Below are 18,725 nucleotides of genomic sequence, written 5' to 3'. Positions count from 1 at the left end.
ACCTGTGTGCAGTGAATATGGATATATAAAGTTTTTAGAAGCTTGCAGTAAATTGCAGGACCCCACCGTGACTGCAGAAAAAGTATTGTTCCAACCTACACCACGGGCCGAGCAGCCAGGAAGATTAAATTATTCTCTCCCTTAGAGAGGCTGCAGCAAGTGTGTCCTGCTCAGCCAGATCCATTTGTATCGGAGAGCCCACTCTCTGGCATGCTCAGTTAAATGCCTTTGTGGCTAGTTAAAAAACAAAGCGATGTAGTGGGCCTCTGATGCTTTTTACGAGTTAGTTTCCCAGGACCCCGAGAGGAGCCATTAAACCGTAACTGGCTGTCCTTAACCATCTGATGGCATTTAGTAGCCACTAGTGGTCCTTCTAACAATGAACCTGTAGCTGCTCCATCAATACTTGGCATTCGTTTCGTGCTTTTACTGTTCTGTACACAACAGGAGTTCAGCTGCTGAGCCGTCACTTCTCCGAGAACAGCTGGGCTTTAGCTAGTACCTTCTGTAGTGGGAAGAAATCCAAACGAGATGCACAAGAGTGGAGTTTTTCAGATGTCTTTCCTGGAGTTTCTGGGGGGGGAGGAAAAAAAAAAGAATAGCCCACGTATAACCTAAGGATGAACTCTGCAAATGCACCTCCTCAGAGGAAGCTGTGGTATCATCAGGTGACACTCGCTCGCTGAAAATAATGGAATTTTTATCAGGTGCCAGAACACACAAAGATATACATAAAAGTGCAGCAATACCGGTGTTTAGATTAGATGTTTTAGGAAAGCCTCCCAAGAGAGAGCTTTACGTCTGTCCCTGGGAACTGTCTAGCACACTGTGAACACCTGCAGGAAGGCCAAGTCTCGGGCTGCTGAACGGTGACCTCGGAGGACTCCCCTGTGAAGCAGAGAAACTTCTGCGTAGTATTTTATGGGAATTTTTCAGCTACCCAGCAAACAGAAACCCATAATTTTCACAGGTAGTGAATGCAATTCCATCCTGCAGCTCCAAAACACACACCTAGCTGGACACCAGACGAAGGCAGGCGGCCATTCTCCTGTTTCCAGGTTGTGTTGTCCTGGCTGCTAGACAGAAATGCCTTTTCTCTCCGAGCATGAAAGCAGCCAGACCTTTCTAACGTTCTGTGCCTGTGTGCTCAGCTGGAACTAATTACTTCTGCTCTCAGCAAGGCTCCTGTGGATGACACTCCAAAAGCTCTCTTGGGATTTATCCACAGTTGTCCCACAGCATTATCTGGCTAACTAGGGTCCCTTCAAAGGGCAGCACTGGGGTGAGAGCTATCATTTATTTTTCCCCCTCCAGGGTATCCCGAATGCCTAGCATTCCCTGTCACTGTGCTATCAGGTTGAGAGCAATACAAAATATTTACAATAAGGGTTTTAAAACAGTCAATTCCCCACATAAAGTCTAGTACCACAAATGATGCTATAGACTTCATAAGAAGATTTTCACTGACAGGTGAACATCAGTAGTTCAGGGAGCAGCGTTACTAATTGGTGGTGGTTTCTGTCTCACGTTGTAATTAAATGACCTGTAATAGGTGCATGTTCTGAATGAAGCATTTCCCATTCTTGGGACATTCATACTTGCTCTCTATGAGATAGATTTTATAATGTCTAATGAAATTTGAGTTCAGGCTGCAATCCTCTCCTCACTGGAGACATTTATATATCTGTTTTCCTCTACCTCACTCTTCACTTCCATGCAACTTACTGGAAATTTCTTTCAGTCTATTAAATTTGTTCAGAATTGACCAGGGGGCTCAGGAGTTACGGTGGGATGCACACAAACAAGCAAAGTGTTATCATGTCAGCTTCATTCCTTAGGAAGCCAGGTTCGAAAAATGACTCCTGGATGCACAGAAAGATTCCTGCTCCTCCTCAGTATTAATTGCAACCACAAGAAGAAACTTTGTGGTTAAAGGACCGCTAAAGCATGGAGTCGATATGTTGTACTTCATCAGTGTCTGGCACGTGGGGCAGACAGTTCTGTAATGCAGACACGGTGGCACATTTGAGTCCACTCTCTCTGGTCAACAGTGCCCAGATCTGGCTACTGAAGCCTGTGGCAAAGCTGAGACAAATTTTTAAAGTACAGGTTTGAACATGAAATGTGAATGGAGTAGTAACATCTGTCAGAGATCTGAAACTTGAACTTTCTTTTAGAGATGGGGCCAGAGCATTCAGAATTTTTTCCTATGATGTGTATTGGATTGGGTTCTGTGCTGACTTTTGCAGAGTGTGCGTTCCTTGAGGTTCACTCCTACTTAAGTATATAAAATGAGGAGTAAATACATAAATGAAAACGTAGCAAAAAACTAATGATGAGACCAAGCCACAACACTTGAAACATGCCAAGAAATACTTGTGCCAATTCTGTCATAGTGGGAAAGCACAGTTGCCCATCTAAAACAGTGCCTTGTCCTTGCACTGTCCCCTATATCCTATGTATCAAAGGAGGACACAGAAGTCCTTGCAGTGGGTAATTATACAGCAGCCTGCCCTTTTTTCAGTGTCAGAAAATGTTTAGGAGGCCATGGTCAAATTATAAATTGTTTCTGCCTCATACAGATAAGTCATTCTGTAGTGATTTCCTATAGTTCCCATTGCAAAGTGGCTGATGGTTCTGCCTTACTGATGGGCAGTTGAATGATTAAACGTTAAGAAGTGATATGTTTTCAAAATGTTATCGCTCCGACAGGCTTTGACTAGCCTTGTTTGAAAAGTGTGGTTAACATGAGTTGGCTTCTATGTGTCTGTCACCAGTTTAACATTTATTAAAGCATTGTTGTGACAGATTGTACGAGACTTCGTTGAAGTAAAGGGTGTGAAATACCCACCTGTCACTCGAGATATATATAAAAAAGCAGTTGAGTACACGTTTGGAGTAACTCATCTGAACCAGTCAGAACAATAACCCAGAAAAGCAGAGCGCTGAAGGCCGGAGGCAGAGCGGTGTCACGGGATGCTAATTCCAAGTGGGAATGGGTTCGGTGGTGTTAGCTGTGAGCAGTCATTTCACGGGCAGTGGGAGCCCCAGAAAGTCAAAGAAGGGAGCTCACCTGGCGGAGTCCTTCTGGAAGCCAGCCTGGGCTTTTCAAATAAAGGCACCGTTTCGCTGGTGCTCGGTTCTTGCTGTGCCCAGAAAGAGAGAATGATGTGTACATGCTGCGTGAACAGGACTACATCAAAGAAGCATCTACATCCATAAACTAATTTCTGAGTCTGTACTAAATCCCTCCGAATGCTAATTGTTAGCTTGCAGCTCAGTTCAAGAGAGATAAATGCAGTGTGTACTTCCTTAGACGCTGAAAATAAGCTATAAAATCAACAAGGATGATAAATGCATCCCTTTACAATCTTTATACTCAAGAAGTATCTTAGATGCAAAACATACATCAACTTTGTGCATGAAGACAGTGCTCATGTTTACACTGTGCTCTTAATCCCTGTAAAATCATTTCATACCGTGTAGAGCTGTTTGGGTGTATTTTTCATCTGTCCTTAAATTGCTTAATGTATTCAGACTTTACAGACTCAATTAAGTCTGAAAATTATATACTAATTTTCTAAGCTTTTTTTTTTTTTTTTCAGTTACTAAGTGGTTCTAAGTTTGCCATTTTATATAATAATAAAATGTAATTTTATAGCTAGTGGACAGCTCAATATGCAATTAGCTGTTTGCACAACCAATTAAAAGAGTTGTCTTCTCAAGAGATGCCTGAGAAAATCAGACTGTTCCCTAAAAAGCTGCTGTTCCAGTTACAAGTGCTTCTAAATGTTTACCTTTGGATGAAGCTTGCTTCCAGGCACTGATCACTGTGCTAAACATTCAGTGTGTTAAGATATTTTCATGTGTCTAGCTGCTCTAAATCTGGAAGAAATTTGGAAAAAACATGGAAAAAGTATTTAAAGATTTTTCCAAGCTAATATTGAGGCCTAAAAATTTTTAATCTTAATTTTTTGTCTGGTGGCTAAGAAAGGTAAATAACATCCCATTTCTTTAAAGCAAGCGTTGACTGTGATGAATTATTAACCTAGAGGTAGGAGGTGTGGGCAATTGAAGAACAGGAGAGAAGGGCGATAGTGTTTAATTTGTAGGCTGAAATGCAACTACGACTGCCTGCTGCTAAAATCGATTTTTACTGAGCTCGGCTTCTGCCCTATGCCCAGGAGAAGGGCTGCACAGACCTCTTCACTGCCTCCCAAATGGGAGGAATGCTCTGGGGAGTCCTCTTTTGGCAGAGCACAGCAGGGATGCAAGGGTACTTTCCTGAAAGGATTCCCGCAGTTTCCAGTGCAGCATTCACCTAAAATTACATCCCTGTATTGCACTGTCTCATTTTTGAACTTTTAACTATCAGGAAGAGCCAATTCTTAACAAATAATATGTCAATGCTTTTCTTAGGGCAGTTTAAGGACGGTTCAGTTGTCAGGAACTTACCAACAAACACGATTTCCGATAGCAGGGGTGTGGAGAAGATAAACAGCTAAGACAAACCTTGTCCTTCCTTTGAAGCAGTATAATTTGTTTAAAAATAGTGGTTTAGGTGTCTTGGCTACCTACTTGGAATTGCTTCTTTATTTAGTGGTGTTTACAGTCTGTGAAGTTTGGTGTATTCAGGAACCTGGCTACCTGCAAGAGGCTTTCTACCTTGGTCTGAACACCAGCGTGGGGCTCTGCTGGTGGTTTCTGAAATAGCATTTTCCAGAACTGACAGCAGTGTCAGCAGTTGGTTTCTGGCCGTACCCTCTCTTTCTCTACAACAAGCAAGTCTGCATTTTGCAGAAATGCCTAAATTAACTCGGGTACAGCAGCCACACTAAGTAAGCGCAGTGTGTCACGGAAACATAACCTGGCTGTCCTCAGGTCTTCAGTACTCTTTAGGGCATGGTTTAAGATGCTGTCATGTAACTAAACTTAAATACATTACTGTTAGTCTAGACTAACACTGGGGACAAACGTACCATGGTATCCATCACATGCTAGCTTTTCTTTTTTTCTTTTTTTTTTTTTTAATTCACTCAGCAATATCACAGAAGTAACATCTCAGAGTTTTGGAATTGAATTTGAAAGCACCAAATGAAATCTAAAGTTGTCACTAGAAGTGATGGGAATTATCTTTCGGATCCCTTTTACATACATGCAAATGTATAAAAATACATATATGCGTGTGTGTATGTATCTGTGTGCTTATATATATATATCTATATATATTTGGAAAACAAGATAGTGCTTTATTTCTGACATGTCTCTAATCCTGAATTCTTGAATGCATTGGGTTTTGTTTGGTTGCTTGTTTTTTAATATGGACAAAATAATTCCTGATAAAGAGCTTTGCAAATGCTTATTTCTCTGAGAAGGGAGTCAAGATAGTGCGAGGCAGAGGACTCACCATAGGATTGTACCTAAATCCGAGGATTTGGGCTTGATGCCTTCAGCCTAGTGTGACACAAGAATTCCCTGCGTGTATCTGTGCCACCCATCTGTGCTTTAGTATTTCTGCCTTTAATACAGGCCTGTGTTCTTACAGCTGGGTCTCAGAATTTAAATCAGCTGGAAAGTGGGGGAAGACATTAAAGGAGAAATTAAAAAATACCGGAACAGCAGTAATACTTCGAATAAACACTTGATGAGTTCTACTTTCTGTAATGTGTTAAAAACATCTAATACACTAAACTTGTTTTTTTTAAAGATTTTAAAATAAAATATGTGCTTTTAGGACATTTAAAAAAATAAAAAAGCTCCATCATCATCACTTGGGCAGTGCCTGGGTGGCTGAGCACCAGCAGGCAGCGGTGGGTTTGCCTTCCAGGCTGCACCTTTTGGCCCCCAGAGCAGCAGGGAATGGCAGCAATGCGGAAGGAGCAGTTTAGCTCCTGGGCACAAAGGGATCCTTAATGCCAATTAAAAAGCAGACTTAATGAGTACCAAAAGCAGCCCCCAAGCCAGGCCTCCTTAGCTAAAAAAAGATGGGAAAGCAACATGTTGTAGGAAATGATGGAATTTTGAAAATCCCATAAGAAACAGGGGAACACCCTTTGCTTTCCCTACTGCATCCTCAGCTCTCGCCCTGCTAAAAGCGAAGCGGTATAAAAATACAGAGGAGTAACTGGTGTAACTGCCCCATTTGGAAAGTGGCTTTTAGCTAGCTGGGGGATTGTTTGTGGTCAGTGTGTTATTTCTAACTAAAATGGCACTTCATAAAAATAACAAATTGTTGGCAACCGTTGCTCTTTGAATTCTATTTCTAGTTCTAGTCTCTATTTCTGTTCCTCTCGGTTGCTTTTCTCCTAACAAATCAAACTTCAGGATTGCAGCAGGAAATTTAGATTTAACCTCAAGAGTCAATGTTTTGTCTCATGTCTGCTCTAATGTGATACAGATGTTGGAACTGCTGTACGTAACTCAAGATTTTATTGAACTAGCCCTCCCTGCCTAATAGAAAACATGGCTAACCGGAGTGCACAATAAACACAGATCATTCTGAAGGCACCAAGCTTGCAAATTTTAGAAATATATTTACAGAATACTTGGGATATTACTTCAATTGCACATCCTTCAGCTGTTTGATACAGAGTTCCTACCATGGTAAAGAAGCAGAGCTCTTCATCTTACTTGTTTTAAAAAGCAAAACCAAGAAGTAAACCCGTAAAAATGCAATACCTGAAATTATTTACAGGCTGGATAATCTTTTTTTTCCCAATTCCTTGTTCCCTCCTCTTTAAAAGATAACCAGAAAGACTGGAGAAATAGAGTATCTATTGCATCCCTTTTTACTTCTTCTGTTTTCCAGCAATTGGAGTTTGTTGCACTGAGCTCCACTATTCCTGCTTTTTTTCGTTTTCCTTCTCTTGAGCTGCCACTCTGCCCAGAGCGTGCTAAACACTTGGGTATGTCTTTGATGAGGACTGAATGGTAAACGCTGACATTTCTTGAGAGTCTGCTCTGCCACATTAGCCCCAGTACAAAGCCATCTGAAATCAGTTCTTTCCGCTGTTCATTCTTATTTTTCCTTATTTCTAATAATGAGATTAGAATTTGCTACTTTTCCATACAAATGGTACACTGTGTTTCTTACATGAGATTTTTTTAAGGTAAAAACAGAAGGTTTACAACATCAGAGTGCTTTTCTTGCCCATAACAAAATAGGAATTATGTATTGATTTAGTGCACCAAAACCAATCCTCATGCCTTATAATATAAAAGCCAGGCAGAAATATGCTACCCAGAGCAATCTCCAAGCAGCAAACAGACCAGGGAAAAGCCCTCGATACACAGAAAGTGGGGAAAAAACCCAAACCAAAACCAAAGAGCTCTGCAGGGAAACACATAGAAAATGGGTGTCAGAGATTAAAAAAGGATTATATGTATTTTCACCAGTTAGGCTGACTAATACTGTTGCTTTTTTGTTTAAACCTTGAACTTCCACTTGCCAGAGGTCTTCTTTGACCCTTGGGTGGACCGATGTATTTGGGACGTGGGTGTTAGACGGGGTACAACTGGGTCTTCAGGGGATGCTAGCAGCTGTGTTGGTAACACCAGCAGCAATGCAGATAGACACAGCCTTAGCGAAGGTGAATTCCTTGTCCTTTGTGGGTTAAAGCTGAGCTCCAGAAAGGTCACAGCTGTATTAAAAAAAAATAGTAAAACCCCGCATTCATTCAAATGATGGCCATATCATGAAAATTAATTCATTTCAGCCATTCTATCAGCAAAGCAGATCATTAGTTGAACCTTAGTATATTGAACTATAAACCTGTTATTTCCCCAGTAATGTGGGCAGCCCTGTTTGAGGTTAATTGTCTTTATATATTCCATCGGAAAGCTTTTGGTGTCAGATTTGGGTTTTTTCTACATAAACAGAGAGCAGCTCATGCAAAACGGGGCTGTGATCTTTCTTGGGTCCAGCAGAGGAACCTGTATGACAACTGATCCTACCTACTAAATGCATCAGAATTTTTAAAAATCTTTCTGGTCTTGTCACTCATTACACAAGAAAATCTGTATCAGCAACTATTTCTAGCAGGTAACTTTTGGAAAAATGAGGAAGGTTTTATTATTGCCCAAAGACTCCAAAACTCAGTTCGTATCCTGTAATGAGTACAGGAATACCGAGTCATTTTTAAAATAGCGCACTAGCTCTCTTAGCATATGAGAAAACTCTGAGGTCATCAGTGTAGCAGGACTGTATAGCATTACATATGAATCTTTTTCTCTTCCAGGCTTCAGTTTATTTCTTTCATTTCCACAAACACTATACAACATTCACAGGTAAGTTAATTTACATTAAATAAGTTCTATCCCTTCCCATTTAATTCTGTATATTTAACAGTCTCCTCACTCGAGAAATAGATGTAATGCTTGAAGTAGCCTGGCTTCTTTCAGCCAGATGCTGTGCTGATAATGCAGTAAAAGGTTTTTCTGGTCAATTTTGAGAATCTGACTGGGTTTTCTCCATGTTTATAGCTCCTCTCCTCTTCCTTTCACTTGCCATTCTCCAGGCAGTCTCACGCTGGTCCTGCGTAGTAAACTGATAAAAGCTCTGTAGTTATAAACACTGCATTTTATTTGCAGTCAAATGTGATTTGTAACTTCTGCCTGCGCTAGGTAAAATTCTGTAGCTGATCATCCTGCACTCCATGAAGTATTTTATTGTCTTCCAGATCCTTCTGTAAACCTCTTCTCTGTATGAAGTCTGCAGGTAATTGCCATCAGATACAGGCTAGGCAGGTGGCAAGCTGTGATTACATCTAAGAGCTGGCTTGCTGCACCTAGGCATTTTATACACGGTTCGTTTCTACTCCGATGGCCTATTTTTATTAATGCTGCCTGCCTTCCTCTAGTGTTTGCTAGCTCATTTCACTCATCTGTCACATCAGGTCTCTCAGATCCTAAGTGTCCTGGAGGAGGGACTGTCACTGCCTGTCTTCAGAAATTAGTGGACATGAATATTAACATTTACGTTTTGGAGAGACTATAAGACAATAACACATCACTCCTACACAGCCCTTTTCATGTCTCGGTACTCAGTGTAGTTAATGAAAGCGTGACTAGCCCTGAGTTTGGGGCAGGAAGAGTGGAGAGTCAGGAGATGGGGCAGGAAAGGCTGAGGACCCGCAGAAAGGCTGGGCTTTGGGGCAGGGGGCTGGGGGCAGCAGCAGGAGGGGGCTGGGGACCAGTGGTGCGAGGGGCTCCGGTTTGGGGCAGACTGGGAGAAGGAGGACAGCACCTTGGGCATGTCAGTCCCTGGCAGAAGCAGCATTTGCCCTGATGAATATTTAGTTTTTGCTTTCTTTCCTCTCGTCAGGAAGTGTTTTAGTCAGGACTTTGTTTAGTGTTTTCCCTTTCAAGTCATCGTCTGACATAGTTTCCCTCAAGCCTTCTGGTGGGTTTATCATTCCTCTGAACAGAAGAGCACAGTAATTCTAAACAGCCAGTCAGGGTTGCTTGAAGGATGCACACACAAGTTATTTGGTGATGAGGAATTCGAGTTTTCCAGTTATCTCCTCTCTTTCTTCATCCTGCTGCCTGTTCTCAGTTGTTATTTTATCAGAAGAATATTATTTTTTGGAATGAGAAAGATACTTACTGGATTTTTGTCTAGCTGTTTCTATAAATACAAATATTCAGAGATTTTAAACAGGACATTTCCCAGTACACTTCGAACACAGAATTGCTCTTCTGAACTATTGGTATGAAGAAATGGTTTAATGATAGTGAACTTTAGTAAATTAAACCTCCTACTCCTTTTATAACCTCTCAATGAATTTTGCCTGAGTAAGAAAGATGCCAGATAGATGCAGAAACTCTTGATCTTACAGTTACCTTTTTCCTAGCTGACAGAAAATATAATTCACTACCTTTCATAGTACTACCTTTAAAAGACAGCTTAAAATGTCTAAAAAACCACAATGCATCATTAATTTTGCTGTACTCTAATTGGCAAAAAAGCCTCCCCTTTAGGCTGTACTTTGGCAATGGTGTGGGATTGTCTAGCAGCCTCAACTCTAGACCAAAACAACAGCAACGCCTGCCAGCCACGTGCTTGTCTGGGTTGCCACTGAAAACGTGGGGCGTATTGGCTCAAGTCATTTCATGCCTCATGTCAGAAGTTTCATCCGCTAAAAAAATATGTATTTTGAATTCACCGCAAGCCTGCATGCTGTGCATTTGGATGACAACTCCAACAAGGGAGCTACTGCAGCTCAGTGTGTGTAATGATGAGCTGGTGAAGCTGACCAGAAGCTATGTGAATAAAACTATATAATTTTATCCCAGAAATAAATGTTACTTGGGTATCCTACAATTTCTCGTAAAACGTCTGGGTATCTAGCACATTTGCACAGGTAGTTGTGTTGCAAGATGAATTCTCGGGCTGAGTTTAGGCTAGAGTTTGAACTTACCGTGTGGAAATAGAATGGATAAATTTTCTTACTCCATAAAATGATTGTATTTATTTACAGAGCACATTTAAAGAAAACACTGAAGAATAATTCCTTGTATGAAGGACTCCTACCTCTTGTGTCACCTCTGTTGCTGTTCATTCTTCTTACAGTCTGGGTGGTTTTATCTCCAGGCAACATATTAGCAAAGCAACCAAGACTGTTTTTATGGATGGTTGGGGTTGCTTTCTCAAACGTTATTGTAAGTATGTTTCTGGTGGTGGTATTATTTAGAGATAGCTTTCTGGTTTTATGTGAATAAACAGAAGGGAACAGAAACTGTAGCTAAAACTCAGCAGAATCGCACCGCTCTTCTACCTCTGTGTTACCCTCTCCTGGGTAAAAATACACCACAGCAGTTGTCTGGACAGCGAGTGCTGCAATACCTGCTGTACCGCCGCATAACATTTTCGTGGGGGTTCTTTTTTTTTTCTGGGGAGTTTACAAACAGCCCTGGGAAGGCCTTACTTCCAGAAATATAACAGATATTCCCCAACACATAGGCAGAACCGGGGACTTGTCTAAAGTAACAGAAAGCTCAACACAAGCATCAGTTTACCAGCAAGAGTAGCGGGGGTGTAGCCTTCACCTGCTGTTGTGCCCATGAGCATGGTGCATGCATTCCTGTATCCTACAGCTCAGCTGACCCCGCATTTTGCCATCACTGTTCGGAACGAAGTGTTTTTTAGGGAAAGACATAAAGAGGTGCAGGGGCCTTGCGATGGCTCTCTGCCCCCAGGTTAGTTTCTCCCATACCACATCACTCTGACCAATTTCCCCCTTTTAATGCCTGTGAGGCAACATAAACCTCGGTGAAGTAATAGCAAGGGCAGCCAGACAGTAATGCTGAGCACTGCAGTTAACCCAGGGCTTTCTTCGCCGGAGGAGGCCCTTTGCCTCTCCTCTTGCCAGGAGAGAGGCCAGGGAGCTGCAGCCAAGTAGAAAGGTGTTCCTCCATTTATGCTAAAATACCCTAAAGGATAGTGACTAGCGTCATTTTAGGAAAATAGTCTCCAACACCGTCTAAAATCGTGCCACTGAGCAACGCTACATCCAATTTAAAAAGTGAAATGCTTGAAGTGCCTTGCATTATGAGAGAGGTCTTTGAAAACGTGGGATTTTCACGGAGAAAGCATAACCCCTCTAGAAATTTGTATTCAGGAATGGAAAAGAAATCATAATTGCGATGCTTGTTAGAAGTGTCCTATAAATGTACGTTTCTGAGGGACGCAAATCAAGCGGTTCCATCTTAAGGACTTCATCTCACAACAGTCAGGTTATTTTCAGAAGTGTAAGTAAGTTTTATTGTGTGCATTTTTCATTACCTAATCTACCCCTTTTTCTTAAGAGAACAGTGTGGAGTCCTAAATGAGAAATACAATTATTTCATACCAGTGGGGAAAGTGCTTTCAGGGTTTGGCAGATGGCAGGTTCTGCACATACATCTTAACCAACTGAGAGCAATTGTGGCAGGATGCTTGCAGAAGAAAAATAGTATGGCAAACCAGAAGTTTCTTTGTAGGCTACAGTTTATTAGACATTGAGTGCAACGCATATTCTTCAGGCCTTGTTCTTGATTTTACTGAAACATCTACTGCAGTGTTAGAGGTTCGTGTGAATTAAAAATGTATGCATGTTAGTGGAAATTAACGTTTTAAAAGCAAGCATTAAAAATGTATGGGTTTTAGTTGGAATTTATAAGATTTTAAAAGTGAAAAACAAGCCTGTATTTCCTTTCACCTCCTCTGGTCCCTTATACACGCACGTTTCCTCCAGCATCAGAGTAAGGCTTGCCATGGCAATGCTTTTCTTCTCCGTGATACTCTGACACACTGTGTTTCCATGATCTGTTCTGTAGACCACAAACTGCAGCCCACGTTCCTCTACCTGCCAGTATCTTGAACGTCTCATGCCCCTGACGACATATTTAGTTGCCCAGCAGATCCCTTGGGCTAAACGCCTGCTCTCAGACCTGGCCTTGTAGCCCTGCAATGTCAGGATGAGTAGGGAAGGCGACGGCCTCCTGGGAGCGAGCAGAAAGATGGGCCATTTCCAGCATTTTTGGCTAACCTAAGAAAACAAGGCCTCTGAGGCCTAACAAAGGAAAGCTGCTTATCCCGGAGAGGAGGACTTCTTTCCCCAGTCCCCATGGCCAGCAACGGGACTGCCTATGGTTTGACCACCCCTCTTGCCGAGAGGCTCAGACCTTGCTTTGAGATCTGCTCGTAGGGCAATTCTCAGAAATATCCAGTTCTGAGCAAATCACCACACAGCACAACTGCCACAGCTCCCACGTAGGAAGCCCTTCGAGGCACGTGTCTGAGGCCAGGAGGAGAGGACAGAGAGGGTAAGTCCCGCAGAGGGACCTTCAGCCATCACCACAGCAGGAGCGCAGTGGCCGACATGGCGGCCGGCTGACGAGCAGGGGCAGCTCAGCCTCAGGAGATGCTTCATGAGGAACCTCCCAGGGGAGATGGTAAGAGAGAAGACGCTAAGGACCTACGCAGGGGTACAAACCACAGCTGCTAGAGGTTTAAATTCAGGAGGACCAGGGTAGCATTGCAAGGTGTGGGCGAGGGCGGTGGAAAAGCACAGGGCATAGTCCCCATAGCCTTACCTTTTCTTTCCAGTCGGCCTCTCCGGACTCCAGCGCTTTCATCTCCTAATGCTATTTTTGCCTCACTTGTAGTGTGAGTCAGTGCTTCAGGACCAGGGGGAATCAGGGCTTGAGGGAGGAGCGCAGAGCATAGTCCATTTTGCAGTCCTGTGATACACTGAAGGCGAATTGCTCCAAATATTAATAAGCAATCTTTATGAAAAATCGAGTACCGCACTTAACGTGGTGTAATGACGGTTTAAAACAATGTGAAATCCAACCTCCGGACAGGCGCATTTATTCAGCCAGAAAAATTAGAGCCTATAGATCGCTTTAGCAATGTCTGATACTCTCTGGAATGATTCCCAAAGGACTCATAAAACTAGTGTTATTAAAAAAATTCATAATCAATACCGATAATGCATTGTAAGCAAAAATATTTACATTAGGTACAAATGCTTATTTCTTGCATTATTGAAAGTTTATTGGTTTTTTCACAGTTTATTTTTGCATTCTTCAGCTTCCACAGCACAGACAGTAAAGCCAGGATTTTTTCCCTATGGTCAGACTCCTACTGCTGCTGTTACAGGATTTCAGGCACTGCACAGGGAATTAATTTTTAATTCTTCTACTGTTTTCAGGATACATAACATCTATTTTTAACCACGTTTAAATTTTGATAGAAACTTAAATCAAAAAAATATTTCAGCTGTGCCTAAATTCCTTTTTTTTAAAAAAAAGAAAGGTTTATATGAGACACATTTCTTAAGGAGTCTAAACCAGGTAAAACACTGAGGCGCGCTTAACTGGTTTTAAAAATCTGAACTTGAGCTCATTATGTTTCAAGAACTCAGTAAAATTAAGCTAATTGCTTTCAGTTAAACCATGCACCATATATTCATTTTTTCTGCCATTCTGAGTGGGCTCCCTTTCCCTGGGCCCCCAGCTACATCTCCAGGGAGTCCACCGCCATGATCGAGCCAAGAAAATGGTGTTTTAGTACAAGAAGGAGTGCTAGAAAAGAAAAACAGGATTTAAAAGTGGCATATATTACCTGCCCTCCCTTCTATACAATGAGCCAGAATATATTTCTGTCATGCCATGTGATTAAAATACCAGTACACTCTCCCAGTGGTGGCACATTTGATTTGGGATCACAACTTTAGGAGCCTGTGTGAAAGCATGGGGTGTCAAACAACTCCCCTTTTGTGAAGATGTGCTTCGGCTCGTAAAGCAAAGCGTGTCAAAACACTGTCTCCAGAAAAGAAGCGTGTATTTTAAATTACTTGTAGTAAAGTCCTTTAAGACTCACAGACAATAAGGCACAAAGGTGTATCTACAGTAGTCTTCACACCAGAAACAAGCCCCATTTTGAACTCTAGCCTTGTTTTCCCCTCATCAAAAGCAACGCACAGAGAAAATGGACGTACATTTGCCTAGACCCCCGGGCTGACCAGCGCTTCTCACCTGGCACCTTTTGCTCCGACAGTGCAAGGTGATCATCTGCCAGATGAGCAGCACCCGGCCGGAGCTTTTCCACTGGTTCCTCTTCCCGCTGGCGCTGGTGGTCTACGCAGCCATCTCCGGGCTGCTGGGCTGGATGGAAGAAGCGGTGCTCGCCGTGTTCACCGTGCTGGTCACGGCCGCCCACGTGCACTACGGGGTCTGCGTGGTAAGCGGGCACGGGAGAGCTGCACTGGGGCGGGGAGGAAGATGGGGTCTAGGACCCATTTCTACGCCGTCTAGCTGAGGCAGTGTCTGGGAGTCTGAATGTTCAGTTACGGGTTTTTCTTTCTGTGTATTGTTTTATTTAGTCTAAAGTTAAAAAAAAAAAGTCAGTTTACTGCAGGCAGTGCCTTTTCGCACGTGCAGCAGCTTCGGTGACTTGAATTATTCCAGTGTAGCTGACTGGTTTTGGCTTTAAACCCATCACAAGCAGAATATTTATGGCCTGGTTTTATGTAGCAGTCAGCCCACATGGCATGAATCCTCCCACTCCTTTTTTCCCCTTTCTTCTTCCTGAGGTTACTTGACTGAAAAAAATAGGAAGGTAAAATGCAAAGTGACATGAATAGAATTCATAAAATAAGGTTAACTTTGCTTTGAATCTGCAAGCAAAATAGCTGTCCCAATTTCTAATCTTTTCTTGGTCCTCCGTTAGCATCTCTCAAGCTGGAGACATGAATGGTTTTCCAGTTCATTCAGTCTTACCAGCGCGTTTTTTGTCTGCTAGATATCAGTTTTGTCATTTATTGTCATCTGAATTACTGCTTAAATTCTCTTTTCTAAAGAGTGTTTTCAAATAATCCTTAGGAAAGTGTCTTAATGGGGGTTTGCTTTTAGATAAAACACCTTGCATGGCAAAGATCTCATTTCACAGGGAGCTGGTCAGCATTCTTTTATTTAAGATACACCATTGGGATGTAAGGATTTTTCTTTGAAAGAAGCCTTTTGTCAGCAGACATTGGCATCACAGTAGATTTTACCCCAGCACTGATATGGGCCAGTTGGTGGAGGTCAGAATGGAAATACTTGGTCAAAATTCCCTATTGACCGAGGGGGCCCAGCTCCATCACAGTTTATGTCATCTGTGAATCTGGTCTGTAGTGATTTAACTTCCCATCGGTGTGCTGCAAGAGAAATGTGAAAACCACAGCTCTCTTGCTTGAATACTCATAGGTCCCCACATACTCGTAGGTCCCCAAGTATGCGAGGACTGTGGCTGGGTCCTCCCCTCTCTGACCGGGAGAAGAGAGATGGTGAATTGTGAAGCACACACAAAACTGGTTGCTAATCTCCGTGATTTCTCTTTAGGGGAGGCAGCTGAGTGAGCACTTGAACATTTACATCTTTTCCCTGAAGAAACGTGTCCAAGAGTGAACACCTGCACTATGATCCGACTTGTAACACTTGACGTGGAGACTCGCAGCTCTTCTGATGTGATAAATAGTTGGAATTAGTCTGATTAAAATAACCAAAGAATAGAATAGTCCAGATATCTGAACCACTGCGACAATGAGCTATGCAGCAAGATGCTTCATCTCAGAGGAAGATTTCCGTCCAGCAGAGAAGTGTTTATGAAGTTGTTCTGCTGCTAATATTTATTCTTGTCACTCATGCCGTGTTACTACCCTCTCTCAAGCTTTTGTCTTCCTCTTCCTTGCCACTGTGTCCAAAGTCCTGGATAAATCCATGCCAGGTTAGATGAGATCCTTGATGGTTTATAACCCACACTGGTTTTGCCCAGCCTAGTCACCAGTGGGACCCCAGCAATGCAAACCCTCCCTCAGACATCTGTGCCTGCTTCATTTTCCATATTTATTTTCTCACAACCCATTTCTTCCATACAACCTCCTGAAGGGCTTATGCACATTCAGTCTTTTCCTCACCTCAAATGAATGTGTGAAGGAAAGAGAATGAGCTCAGAAAGCTATGGGTACAGTAAAGTGTTTTTTGAAACGTGTAACTTTTTTTCCTCAGCATTAAGATGAGTCTCAGCTGAGCTGTATCTGTCAGAAATGCAGGCTCCATACAGCAGCAGCTGGCCTTTATACTTATTTTCTGGGCAGTAACAAGCGCGTTGTTGATATTTTGGTAGCAACAAGCAACATACCCTACAAAGGTAACCAGCTGAGAATAAATTTGGCCAACAAACCTTTGAAGATTCTCACATTTCACTGCAAAACTAGTTAGTCAAACCTCATCTAAGAGTGCAAAATGCTAAGCAAATAATTATTTGCCTGTGTGCTTGAAACAAATTCTTGTGGTTTTAGATAATGACAAAAAAAAGAATTGAAACAAGAGCTTTTTTTAGACATTACACATTTGCATGCAGATGTAAACTGCTCACTCCATCTATAATATATGTAGGTTTTCTGCGTGCCTTGGAGGAAGTGGGGTAGGAATTTGAGTTTCATCTCTTTTCATACGCTGCTCTAGCCAGAGGGACTCTGGGGCCTTGAAGCACTAATGAAACAATCTGTCCACTTTCCCCAAGGTAAGCATTAGATTACATTTCTTGCACAGAGGGATGTGACTGACTGACTGGCATGTTTATTAACTAGTTAACTAGCTCACTTGCCAGAAGCAGGGCAGAGCATAGTTGTTGAGCTGCTGAGCCTTAAGTTCACCTTTTTCAGTTCTTAGACCATTTCTCTGGCTTTATCACTCGCCTGATCATTTTTTCCCCAGTTAACATACCCTTACATCAGTAGCTCCTATTAATACTTTCGGCTGAGCACTGACTAGTCATATCTTCGTGAACAGCTTCAATTTAAGTTTGTACCGCCTGTTACAGTAGTTGACCTACCACAACATCAGTTAGGGCTGATTTCCCCCAGCAGCCCTTATCGTAGGTACCAGGGGACAAGGCTGCGCATCAGCTTCCCCTCTTCACAAAGCAGAAATACCATACCGACTGGTGAAGTTTCTTATGGTTTGAAAGTATGCATGTTCCACCTACCAACCAGCACGTTGAGGGTCCTACCCCCCAAATGAACATCATACTACAGTCACAGTTCAAGCAGCTTAAGGTTCAAGTTAGGCAGAGAACACAGGTAATCCTGTTAATGCTGGTTTGGAGATTTTGCCGGGCGCCCCGCAGGGAAGGGAGGCTCCAACACCCTCCGGCACCGCTGCGGTCCAGCTCCGGGGCTGGAAAAACGAGAGGCATCTTCCAGCCTTCCTCCCCGCTGGTGGGGTGGCCATGCCCCTGCCCTGCATGATGGGCAGGGAGCGTGGGGTCTCCACCGAGGTGCTCCCTAACTGCCCAAGGACTCTCTTTCTTAGAGTAAGGCTGACGGGTGTTTATTTAATGAGGGATGCTGACTGTCTTTGAAGGGGAACAACAAGTTTGATGTAGGCATGCAACCCAGCAATCTCACTGTTTGATGTAGTTAAATATTACATCCGATACCAGATACACTGCCATAAAAGTCTCACCTATTTCAACAATTTGTATTTAACCCATCCATCGAAAATATCTGGAGGACATCCTGACAAGAAAAGAATTAGAATAAAAAAACCAAAAATACTTCTGGATTGAATGTGGTTGTACTGTGGACAGGCTTCCCTTTTCCCGCTGTCTTGCACTTATTTATGAAACAGTTGGAAATAAGGGTCACAGAAGCAGCACAATTTGATGCACTGTAATGGAGTATTTTGAAATATTTCATTAAATGAAATTATAAAACTTGAACTGCCACAGCCTGCCTGCACTTGTACCTTTCTAAAGAGAAATACAATATCACTTTTAAAGGGAATTAAGCTCCAGACAGCTTTTTCATATTCTATATGAAGACAAGGGAAATAACTTTCTTTTTCCTTTTTAAAGCAACTTGTCACTACAATCTCTATAAAGACAAGTATAAAAAGAGATCATGTATTGCACAGTGTATACATTGAATTGTTAGCCATCTTAGATGGTAACTGGTTCAATGAATGGGAATAAAAATGCTTTGTTCATAGGACAGTATGGTCACAGATTTATTTTGCAAAGTCAGATAACAGTATGAAGATGACCGAACAGTCTAACAACCATTTTTTTGGGTCACAACATTGTGGCAGGAAGTTTTCAACTATTTGAACTCGCATTTGCACTAGCCCAAATACATGCCTCCCCCCAGTCTTATGAAAATCAACTACATTAGCGCTGTTCTCCCAGGTTTGAGCAC

At 42.4% G+C, this 18,725-nt stretch overlaps 1 protein-coding gene across 3 annotated transcripts in view; it reads left to right on the top strand.

Annotated features, from left to right (window-relative positions):
• LOC142406118 (ethanolaminephosphotransferase 1-like) overlaps positions 1-18,725 on the top strand; it is a 65,089-nt gene that overhangs the window by 44,696 nt on the left and 1,668 nt on the right. For 2 of the 3 annotated variants that reach the window (XM_075494607.1, XM_075494606.1), the window contains 4 exons: positions 8,238-8,286; positions 10,479-10,659; positions 14,543-14,725; positions 15,868-18,521. In XM_075494607.1, coding sequence (XP_075350722.1) covers positions 8,238-8,286; positions 10,479-10,659; positions 14,543-14,725; positions 15,868-15,933 — 479 coding nt within the window. In that variant the 3' untranslated portion in view covers positions 15,934-18,521. Of the gene's footprint in view, positions 1-8,237; positions 8,287-10,478; positions 10,660-14,542; positions 14,726-15,867; positions 18,522-18,725 lie in introns of those variants that run through there. The other variant, XR_012774446.1, reaches the window with a different exon arrangement.

This window comes from Mycteria americana, chromosome 2 (assembly GCF_035582795.1).
Source record: "Mycteria americana isolate JAX WOST 10 ecotype Jacksonville Zoo and Gardens chromosome 2, USCA_MyAme_1.0, whole genome shotgun sequence".
In the NCBI taxonomy this organism is placed as follows: domain Eukaryota; kingdom Metazoa; phylum Chordata; class Aves; order Ciconiiformes; family Ciconiidae; genus Mycteria; species Mycteria americana.
This window is presented reverse-complemented; position numbering and strand designations above follow the sequence as displayed.